Here is a 12500-nt window from a genome sequence, read left to right as displayed (position 1 = left end):
AGGGACTCAAAAAAGAAGAAAAAAAAAAGTTTTACTATCGAAACCCCAATGAATATAGTCACCTAGTATTAGTCAGAATAAGATATCTAGAGTGTAACACTGGATGCACTGGGGGATAGTCAGCTAAGGAGACCAGTGTGACATGATCAGGGACGAGACATGCAAGATGCACCCAATTCGGAATTGGCCAATTATGCCACATCATTCGCTAGTCCGGGTTCAATGGCATACGGCGCCAGCTGAAGATAAGTAATCACAAATACCCACAACCCCCCGTTACTCAATCTATAGCATTACTCATACGGTTACCTATTGTTCACAACACAACTGCTGCCTGTAATCACCGTTTTAACCGCGATAGACTTTAACCTAGATAAGACCTTCGTCTCTTTGCTACCGAGAGGGGTGGGTTGGGTGGGGGGTTGGAGGTGGATAAAATCGCCTGGCGGCAGGCCAAGCACATGGAACTGTACCACAGAAGGGAAATAGTCTTGGTACAACGCCGTGGGGACCGGATGGTCTATTACTGTGTTCAAAATGTCCACAAAAGTCATCTTTGAACTTAACGCCCACTGGCTACTTCACGATTGTACGATAAAAAAGTTGAACGACTAAGTAGTTGCATGCAAGGTGTCATGTCCATTATCCGGATTATAATTTAATCGGCAACTTTTTAATCGCGCAACTACAAAATTATCGCAAGCCCGTCAATACGGAACACAAAGGTAACTGAATAAGACAGACTGCAGGTAAATTATTCCCTCATCCAATTTAATAATCTCACAAAGACTAAAGTATACCAAATGTACGTCACGGGTCTCAAGTGTATTTATCGGGTATTCTACCAAAACAAAGCAGCATCAAAGACGCCTCCTTCTCTCCCTCTCCAACCTTATCTCGACAGTCACAAACCTCGTCACAAGACTTCGAGCGCGTGCACACGGCATAACGACGATCCAGATGTTAAGGCGCCCGACCATTTCCACTTGTTTACGTTGTACAAATATACATCTCCAGTGGTGATATTTTGATATTTATTTGTTCTTTCTATCTTTATTTTTCGGGAAATAAAGCGCAGATACAGACGTCGGTATATGAATAATACGCCATGTTAGATTTAATCATCCTAATAGATATGGCGGTACAGTATTTTGAAAATCTTAACTACGTATATAACTACAGTTATCTTATTCTAAACTAAAGGAAGTTAACCTAACCAATACATGACGTCGACATCGGTGATATTCTCATATTTACTTGCAATTTTTGTTTCTAGCATTCCTTTTACCGTATAAGATTTTTCTTGCAAAGAAAATATATCAAATAATCCTCAACAAATACTGTATGTTCGTAATGGCAAGCCGAGTGAAAAATAGTTGTGCTCAACTCTAAAAGGCAAATATTGCCCGTCAGCTTATGAGATTTTGACTAACTCCTGATGATGATGTACGTGTGTGTGTGTGTGTGTGTGTGTGTGTGTGTGTGTGTGTGTGTGTGTGTGTGTGTGTGTATGTGTGTGTGTGTGATTCACCATGGTCTTGGATCACGTGTTGGAAACGTGATCGACAGCTATTATCCTCCCGGATGAGAGTTCAGAGCTCATATATGACTGATCTATGGATAATGTTGTGACCTCACACACACACACACACACACACACACACACACACACACACACACACACACACACACACACACACACACACACATACACACACACACACACACACACACACACACATAACTCCTCCCCAACGAGAGTTGGAGTACCGGGTCGCAGCGTAGTGATACGGAAAACATTTCACTCCTGGGCGGGATTCGAACTCGGACCGCTGGAGTAGCGGTTGCGAATGCTACCACTGCACTGTCGAGTGTATGTGTGTGTGCGCGTGTGTGTGTGCGTGTGTATGCGTATGTGTGTGCATGTGTGTGTGTGTGTGTGTGTGTGTGTGTGTGTGTGTGTGTGTGTGTGTGTGTGTGTGTCTGTGTGTGTGCAAAAATCACTGACAAATAACAAAAGACGAAGCGGAGTTGACAGGCGAGATTATACACGTCATCTCATGCAACGTGAACAAGATACATTGCTCAAAGCAGATAAAGATATAAAGAGTAGTTTAAATCTAATCCAAGATAAGAAAAGGTGATGTTTTTTGTTCGTGTAAAGACTTTAATAATGACGAAGACAGAAATACGCTAAAAAAAAATTTTTAACTTGTAATACTATGATAGGCAGGAACAACATTGAATCAAGTTGTGTCAAACATACTTTTGATCAATCAAATTTGAATATGGGTTAATCAAAGTAGGTAATCTAATAATGATAAAGAAGATAATAATAATAATAATAATAATAATAATAATAATAATAATAACAATAATGGTAATAACAATAATAATAATGATAATAATAATAATAATAATAACAACAATAATAATAACAACAACAATAATGATAACAATAATAATAATCACATCAATAATGTTAATAGAATGATCAATACTCAAGAGTGGCAGGAGTGACATCACCTTGACATAGACTCTGGCTGACCTTATGTGACCTCACGTTGCTCCTCGTCTTGTCCAATTTCTGTATTTATACGATTACATGTTATTTGCGCTTTATAGCCTGAAGATGTCTTAATAGCCGTAAACGATCGGTTTCCCGTTACCTTCTTTCACCGTGTTTTTATGAATTTGTTAAGTTGTTCCTGTGTCGTGTACACACATATACACGCACGTACACACACACACACATACAAACAAACACACACACACACACACACACATACACAAACACACACACACACACACACACACATATATATATATATATATATATATATATATATATATATATATATATATATATATATATATATATATATATATATATATATATATATATATAAACATACATTCACTAGAGAGAAATGTAGCAGCACAGAAATTAAGCTGTCCCTGTGTCGTGTATATATATATATATATATATATATATATATATATATATATAGATATATATATTCACTAGAGAGTAATGTAGCAGCGCATTTGTAAATCACACAGAAAACTCACTGTCGGGGTAAAAGAAACGCTTGTGAGAACGCTAACTTTTATATTTCGGCTGCCAACTGCCACCTTCACCTTCCTCTTACGCAACAAACGTCCTTATGACGGGCAATAAATGATTCAACAGTTTTATCCTTTTCTGTCGCCAGGCGATTTTATTCGGCACCTGGAGGGAAAGGGGGAGAGGGAAGATGGATTCACAATGTCCGTCAACGGGGCGATCTTACGAAGAGAGGCTTAGGCACCTAAACTTACACTCTCTGGAAAGACGTAGAGTGCGGGGTGATCTAATAGAAGTGTTCAAGTGGATCAATGGCTATAACAAGGGTGAAGCAAACAAGGTCATCATAATAAAACAACAGGGCAGGACTCGCAGTACTGGACAAATTTAGATTTAAGAAGGAAATAGGCAAGAATTGGTTTACTAATAGGGTGGTCGATGAATGGAATAAACTTAGTAACCATGTAGTAAGCGCTGAAACTATCAGTTGTTTTAAAAAACGATTAGACAACTTTATGGATGGGGATGACAGGTGGTGATGGATACGGAGCTGCCTAGTGTAGGCCTTATGGTCTCTTGCAGTCTCCTTTATTCTTATGTTCTTATGTTCTTCTTTCGCCCATGATTTGAACTTTGATTTTTGTATTCTTAACTTAACGTTTCTTAACGTTTTCCGCCCCTTGTACCCCTATTGTCAGGTCTAGGTAATGTACACCTATACTTAAGCTCAATTTCTGATTACTGGGAGGATAAGTTAAAGTGAAGTGAAACTTGATGATTTATTTTGTTGATTCAAGACTGAAACCCAAATATTGATAAAAGAAATAAGAAAACCCGAGAGAAAGAAGTGGGCATGGAAGTGATGTTTTACCACCATGTATGAGTCACGTCCTAGCATCCCCTGTGATTGATTTCATCACCCCAGCTTATGGAACGCTATTGATGCCAGCCTGTTTTATTCAGATTATTATCATTATCATCATCATCATTATTATTATTATCATGGTTTTCATTATTATCATCATTACTGTTATTATTATCATCTTCATCATAATTATTATCATCATCATCATCATCATTATTGTATTCCTTTGAGTTCTGGTCCCTCACCGCTCCATCCTAATCCCACCTCCCTCCCTCCCTCCACCAACCCACAACCTTCCCTTCTTGACATCACGGTAAACAATGAGTAGGTGGTACGAACAGAAAAGGACCTTCCTCCTCCTCCTCTTCTTCCTCCTCCTCCTCCTGCTATACTCCCCCTATTCTTCTTTCTTGTCAACAAGGGGTCATTACCGGCGGCTCTATAGCTCTGAGCCGAGACCGGGGATTTCTTCTAGAGGTTTACGTAAGGTGAAATGTATGGTCCATGCATTTTATATACATACATATACGAGAGAGTGATAGGTGGGGAAGGGTAAACGAAGATGGGCTTCAGAATACGTCTTAACGTTTCGGTCTCTATGACCTTCTTCAGAGGACGTATTCTGATGCCCATCTTCGTTTACCATTCCCCACCTATCACTCTCACATTTGTCTCAAACAATTTCTACACACACACACACACACACACACACACACACACACACACACACACACACACACACACACACACATATATATATATATATATATATATATGTATGTATGTATGTATATACATTCTCTTGTAGATAGACGAGATTGAATGATATTGCTGTTTTTGCATTAACATTTTACTGAGTACTTTTATTTCTCTTGCTAGCTTACGTTTTTAAACTAGAAATCTGCAGTAGTCCGTAGGTTGTTGCAAAGTTTCGGTCTTCTCTGGAGACCATCTTCAGGCTGAATGTTTTGAGTGTGTGTGGCGTTTATATATTGGTTTGTTTCCGTTTGCTTAGTTGGTGTCGCGGAAAGTGGCCTTCTTCGTGATTGGCTCCTCCATAGCCATCATGAATCACTGAAATCTGCCCAAAGATTCCCAGAGATCCTAGCAAGTGCCCCTTCCGCAGAAAATCACATTATAGCATCCTTGGATGTAAAAAGTTTATCCACTAACATCGGTGTCGATAGGACAATACAATTCATCCTAGACAGAGTCTATCGATGCAATGATACACCGACAATGAACATTCTAGAAGTTACTTTCCGCACTCGTTTTGACGTCTGTACTAAAGAAGTCCCCCACCCCCCCTTCACATGCCCTTGACGAAATGTGCATAAGCAGATCGATGGAGTCGAAACGGGTAGCTCCCATACGAGTCCTTTTCGCTTTTTTTTTATGGGAACTGTAGAGAATATCACAATCTTCACCAACTGACCCTTCATCTATTGCCACTTCATAGCTGACATTATCGTCAAAGACATTCGAGAACTCTAGACTCAGAGAACGGATACTTCCGATCTTAACTTTACGTTGGAAGAATCGAACAACGGCCGTTTATCCTTCCTCGATGTCTCAGTAACCAGTCACAACAGCAAATATTCTACTTCAGTATACGTGAAACCTGATTCAAAAAATGTCTCAAAGGCAAAAATGAATGTCCCCAACGCTACTTAATCTCCAATATCAACACCTACATACACAGCGCCATATCAGTGTTCCACTTGGAAAGCCTCACACACACGGAACTGGAAATATTAACCCAAGACCTTATCAAGAACGAATATAGAAACAATTTAATCAATGAAGCAACAGAGTGAGCTATCAACAACTGGTATTTTAACAAAACCAACCCAACAAAAACAAGAAAACATCACCATATACAACAGAAATTACATGTTGGGAAAAAGGATTGTGGTACTCCCCAAGGTAGGCGTAGCTCCTCTTGGGGATCGGTGCCACCTGCGTAGAGCCGGTGGCCAGGGGTAGTTGCTGCCGTTTGGCCCCCAACTCTTGGGGTTGGGGGGTGGTCCCACGACGTAGACGCTGCAGCTCCAGGACCACCACAAACACATTACACCCGCTACACTACATAGCAGAACACCCACACACACCAAGAAACATTAAAACAACACCCAAAGACCTTTATCACGCACAGATACTCTCTTCTCTTCCTCCACAACCACCAAATACCAGCCTCCGGAAACATATTCATAATCATATCACTCACCGCTCCATTAACACACTGAAAGACAACACACTGCTGCATGCCAGACCCCCTGATATCCACCCTTCTGAATCCTCTCTCTCACGAAAGGACAGAGTCCACTTGGCCAGACTGCGGTGCGGTCACCACCCAGCACTTCTAAGCTACCAGAAGAGGCTGGATGACCGCGTTGTGAACAGCTGCCCAGGATGTAACACTTCACCCCATACCATACAACACATAATGGAAGACTGCATTATACACAATCATACACGCAAACAACACAACATACGCTCTATAAAGGATTTGTGGGAAAACCCAGTTTCGGCTATGGCATTCCTTGGGGAGACGGGACTGCTCGGACAGACAGTCTAGGGAACGACAACAACAACAACAACAACAACAGAAATTACATCTCGTCAGAATACAAGACAGATAAAAAAATCCTTAAAGATACCATCACAGAACACGTCAAGCCCACTGACCCAGATGACAAAATATCACTGATAACATATTACAAGAACCAAAAGACGTTACCATTTTTAATAACAAACCACTCTCATTTACTAACACAACTGTACCATTTAGAACCGTGGGTCTCAATTTTACATCGAGAAACGAGAACAAAAATTACGATACAATTAACCTGCCACCTACAAGTAGCTGTTACTATCACTCTCTCTCTCTCTGTATCTCTCTCTCTCACACACACGCACACACACTACGAGCATAGCTCTCGTCCAGTAAAATACAACTAGGTTTATGCACACACACACACCCTTTTGGATGGGATTGGAGTACTTAGAATATTCGATTTTTTTTTTTTAGGGGGGAGAGGGACGGTGTATCCCAGATCCAGAATCATCATAACAGTAAACATAAAACTTCCCTTACCCTCAAGAACTTAGAAGAAAGAACAGCAATAATAGACAAAGAAAGAGACTCTCGCAGATTAGCATTCCTTGAATCTATTTACATAGCAGAATTAAAGCCAACCACGAACAGACACAGCACAGACCTGCAGATTCTCTCAACCCAAATCCTAGTGATTCCTGATGGCTATGGAGCAAGCAATCAACTAAGCAAACAAAAACAAACTAATACATTTTTAGAGATCAAATGACAAATGAGAGTTTTGGGTGGTGGAAGTAAAACGAAGATGCTCTCGGAATAGATTTTACTCTTACGTTACGACCACTTTGGTCATCTTCAGAGAGTTGTCTACAGAAGTTTTTACATGTCACATTTTATATCACTCCTGAAGGGCCTCGCGGTCAGGTCACAGCGTCCGGGCGGAGAGCATTTGTCCGGTGTTTCAGTGAGTCTAGTATAAGGACACTTGCCACCTTCGATAAGCAGATAAATCTCTCTCTTCCATTTGTGTTTTCTTTGACGAGAGGCCAAAGTCCTCAGAAAGGGTCATGAAAAAAAGACAAGAAAAATGTTTAAACGTCAAAGAAAACACTAATGGAAGAGAGGGATTTATCTGCTTATCGAAGGTGGCAAGTGTCCTTATACTAGACTCGCTGAGACACCGGACAAATGCTCACCGCCCGGACGCTGTGACCTGACCGAGAGGCCCCTCAGGAGTGATATAAAATGTGACATGTAAAACCTTCTGTAGACAACTCTCTGAAGAAGACCAAAGTGGTCGTAACGTAACAGTAAAATCTATTCCGAGAGCATCTTCGTTTTACTTCCACCACCCAAAACTAATACATAAACGCCACACACACACTCACTCAAAACAGAAGACCAAAACGTTGCAACAACCTACGGAAACTACACATCAGACTACCATTCCAAGGAAGTAAGCTAGCAAGAGAAATAGAAATACTTAATAAAAAGTTAAACAATGCAGAAACAGCTATACCACTCAATCTCGTCTGAGTAGAGGAAAATATTCTTCCCGTATAGCGTATATATATATATATATATATATATATATACATACATACATGTATGTATATGTATGTATACACACACACATACACACAAACACACACACACACACGCACGCACACACACACACATATATATATATACATACATGTATATGTATGTATACACACACACACACACACACACATATATATATATATATATATATATATATATATATAGAGAGAGAGAGAGAGAGAGAGAGCCCTCGTCCTTGACCCTTCATTTCCCCTTTCCCATTTCCTTTGTCATCTCGTCCTTCCATCTCCTTCCCCTCCGTCCTCCTCCTCCATTCCTCCTCCTCCTTCTTCACCACCACCTGTTTCTCTTCCTGCTTGACCTTCTTCATTTTTACCTAATCCCATCTTTCCAGAATTTGTCTTATCTTCTTGAATGAATCCCTTCCCTATCGACGGGGCGCCACGCGCGTAAATAAAATAGACCGGTGACATCAAGAACAGAAAAAACAAAAGAAGGAAATAAAAAGTGCGCAGAGGGGACTCATCAAAATAGGTTTTAAGCTTTATTGAGAGACCGAGCGCACGAGCGCTTGGGCCGAATCATATTTACCCAATTGAAATACACAAGATAAGAACTATACTCGTGAGTTTCCGTCTCTATTGGACAAACGTGCGTGCGTACGTGTGTGTGTGTGTGATTCACCATGGTCTTGGATCACCTGTTGGACTCGTGATCGACAGTTATTAACCTCCCGGATGAGATCTCAAAGCTCGTATGACCGATCTTTGAGTAATACTGTGACCTTACACACACCCAACTCCCCGCCCACGAGAGTTGGAGTAACACCCCGCAGCGCAGCGATACTGAAATTATTTCACCCCTGTGCGGGAGTCGAACCCGGACCGCCGGAGTGGCAGGCGAGAACTCTAACCACAGCGCCACGAGGTAACACATGTCACGGTCACATATCAGGTAGAATTCGTTCCGAGTTCGATCCCCGGTCAGGGCCGAGGATAAGAGGTGCCGTGGGGAAGTATCGCTTATCAAAGTTATCACCTAACCACAATCATCTCACCGCTGTCATATATGAGCTTGTTACTAGAAATGTAGCCTCGTGAAGCCGGAACAAGCCCCAATGGTGGGATATAAGACTGTGCTTTTTGGCCTCCTGGGGGGGGGTCAGAGGTGGATCCTGGGGGGGAGGGAGGGTCAGAGGTGTATCCTGCGGCTGAGATCGACGGACCACGGGACGGACTTCGACTTGAGGGAGGCCCTGACCGAGCGAGACCCTCCACTTCCAACAAGAGTCCGTCCCTTTCAGTTTCACAAAAGCGCCTGTCTGTAGCCAGAACAAAATATATAAAGTACGTCACACACATGACCAGTGTCATTTTTGTATAGCCTATTCAATCGATTTAACCATCCATAATCCTAACGGGTACTAACGCTTCTCCCCAAATCTCCTACTTAAGTACCTGTCTTTGACGCAGGCGAATGGAACGATAAGTAAAGATTTAGATTAATTAATCACAGACGAGATTATCAGGCGATCAAAATCTTTTTCACATCAAGGATGAATGTGCAAATGGAAGAGTGATCTCGCCGAGAGGGAAGAATAATAAAGCCTGTATCAAATGATTTCTGAATGACAAAACACCTTTACGGTTTTCACTCGCCATGAAGATCTGTGCCACGTGGCACGTTCATATAACATCAGTGCTCAACCCCACGTAAAAATAAATAAATAAATAAATAGTTGGTAACCGACCCTGTCATAGGTTCGAATCCCGTCTGTAGACACAATGTAATCGTCTGTTCTTCTATTACCTGTGACCTACAGACAGCAGGGAGAGCTCATTTCACATTTCTCCAAGTCACCCCTACTGTTCCCTCGCTCCGTGCAGCCCCAGAACATTTCCCCCTCACCTTCTCTCTCAAGTGACTCGCTTCATTATCTCCTACAATAAGTGTTGCCGCTTCTCTCATAAGACCGTGATCATTCACTTCGGCAACTGTCATTTTTCGTCAGATTTTCCTGAACGTAGGTGCATCACTGAACAGCAAGACAGTTTTTTTTTACAAGTTTCAAGTTTCACAGGCAACCTCCAACGTTTTCATATATAGTCATTGAGTTTTCCAAACGTTTTGCGTCCACATGTCCACATTCTCACACGATTTCATTGGTTTTGTGTGCACAACCCTACATACACATACACACACACACACACACACACACACACACACACACACATACACACACACACACGCACACGGATACACACACACAAATAATGAAATGTGTCTGAAACTTTTGTTCATTTGTATTCTTTCAAATGATGTGCCTTTGCTACTCTCCTCCCTTGTTGCTAGCATACATGAAAGAACAAAATAAGTGTCATTATGTTCCAAAGTGTTGTGAAATGCATTACACAACTCTTGTCTTGTGTCTTCCAGCGGTCACGCCTCCCACTTCCGCCCTGACCGGCCCACGAGAACGATGAGGACAGGCCGGCCATCGCAGCTACTGCTGCTCCTTCTCGGTCTGGCTCTGGTCGCCGCCTCCCATGCCCGTACCCTCAGGACCCATGGCAACAAGGAGTTCGAGAAGTTCCTGAGGAAGGAGTACCTCCGACGCGTCCGGAGCAGGTCCCGACCAGTTCGCTTCCATGTGCCCCTCCGGGAGGAGGAAATGATGATGGGCGCCCCGGAGATGACAGAGGACCACATGCGCGCACCTAGGGTCGCCGAGGCCCAGGACATCATCACGAACTCTCCAACTCCGACAAAGGACCCAGTCCTGGCCTTCTGCGAGCAGGCGTGCAAGGTAGGTTTAGGAGGTCAGGGGTGTAACTGCCCTGATCATCCTATTGGCAAGAGGGCATTGCGCCACCGTAGGCAACCGCCCTTAGGAAGGCCCTTCACCCGTGCTCTTTCCCTTCACCGTTCGACTCCTGTGAAGAACCACGACGACCTCATCAGAGAAGAAACCCAGGCACCAGCACAGGTCGCTTCGACTGCCGCGCCTTCGACAGCAGCACCGACCACCGTTGTTGGCACCCTTCCTTCAACCACAAAGGACCCCGTCTTGGCCTTCTGCGAGCAAGCGTGCAGGGAAGGCCTAGGGGGCGTTGCATGTGACTGCCCTGATCACCCAATCGGGTAAGGTCGCACTCAGTGATGTCCCCGACGCCACTTCTCCATCAACACTCTAGAACTCGATATCTTCTCGTAACCTCCTTCTTCTCCTTCTTCAGACCCATTCAATCCATTCTTCGATCACGCCCCCGACAGCTTCCGCAAACCAATGAACAGTTTCAGCTTCAGAAATAAATTCAGCTGTTCTTCAGTTCTTACTGTAGTCTTACTGTCTCCTGACTCTGTATATTCCAAGAACATTGTTCTACTGTAGCAGTGCTCCTAAATTCACTTTTTTTTCTCCACTGCATCAACGAGTCGTTTTCTTCCTGCTATTTGTGTTGCTGATGATGTGCTCTCTCTCTCTCTCTCTCTCTCCTCTCTCTCTCTTTCTCTTTCTCCTGATTTACTGATTATGTGATTGGCTCAAATTATCTTGTTTTATGATCTGTTGCCACCTGATCGAACTAATTAAATTCAACTTTTATTTTTATATTTTTATATACCTGATGTTCTGTGTATTTATTAAAGAATGCTAACTATACAACAGTCTGTCAGTCGGTTCCTCCTACGTGTAGACTAGCTCCCATTGGGTCTCAAGGTGGGAGATGGAGGTTGGGAGGGAGGGAGGGGTGGGTGGGGGATGATCCAAAAATCGCAAATGTCTTTGCAATTTATACCCCTATCCACCCCCAACTAACGCTGCACCTTGGCCACTCGCTCGTACGACAGTTTCCGTGTTTGTATACGTGACACCTGTGACGCACAATCACCTGACGAAATCTCTCAGCGATCCTCCATCTCCGCTACTCCACTTTCACTTAGATGTACTGATACGACCACACAGTTACACACGAATACACAGAGCATAAGACTAATTCCAGAGACTTGAGTAAAGACATTCAGTTCTCTTTTAGGGTCATTTCCGGACCTTTCTTTCATCCTCGTACTTGCCATAGTGCCTACAGAGCGCGTTTCAGCATCTACTTGCAATCCGCTTCGGCCCTTTTGTTGACAGCGTCATGACGTCATGTCGTCAACAAACCAAATTTGGTTTAAACCTGGAAAAAACGGAAACCCTGCCTTTCTATATCATCCTGTGACAACAGGTCCCTTTTATCTAATAAAAAAGTAAAATAAACAAAGTATGTATCATTATCTGCCGCACTCCAATTCAGCAACGTACAGGAAGGGAGACAGCACCTATTTGATAAGATGTGATAACCTGTAGATAGTAAGGCCACCCCCTTAACTCAAGGATTTCTGGCGCCAAGAGTCTAGGGAGGGTGGGGGTGAGGGAGGGAGGAAGGTAGGGACCTAGATGAGCG

At 42.8% G+C, this 12500-nt stretch overlaps 1 protein-coding gene across 1 annotated transcript in view; it reads left to right on the top strand.

The window, feature by feature from the left end:
• The window catches only part of LOC143027105 (uncharacterized), a 12717-nt gene extending 998 nt beyond the window's left edge, over positions 1 to 11719 (top strand). The window contains exon 2 of the mRNA XM_076188083.1: positions 10492 to 11719. Within this exon, the coding sequence (XP_076044198.1) occupies positions 10535 to 11200 (666 nt within the window). The 5' untranslated portion in view covers positions 10492 to 10534 and the 3' untranslated portion in view covers positions 11201 to 11719. The remainder of the gene's footprint in view (positions 1 to 10491) is intronic.
• Positions 11720 to 12500: the final 781 nt, after the last annotated feature.

The sequence above is a fragment of the Oratosquilla oratoria genome, chromosome 7 (genome assembly GCF_046742065.1).
Source record: "Oratosquilla oratoria isolate Oo_2021 chromosome 7, ASM4674206v1, whole genome shotgun sequence".
Taxonomy (NCBI): Eukaryota; Metazoa; Arthropoda; class Malacostraca; order Stomatopoda; family Squillidae; genus Oratosquilla; species Oratosquilla oratoria.
The sequence above is the reverse complement of the archived record's forward strand: the minus strand, read 5'-3'. Positions and strand labels throughout refer to the sequence as shown.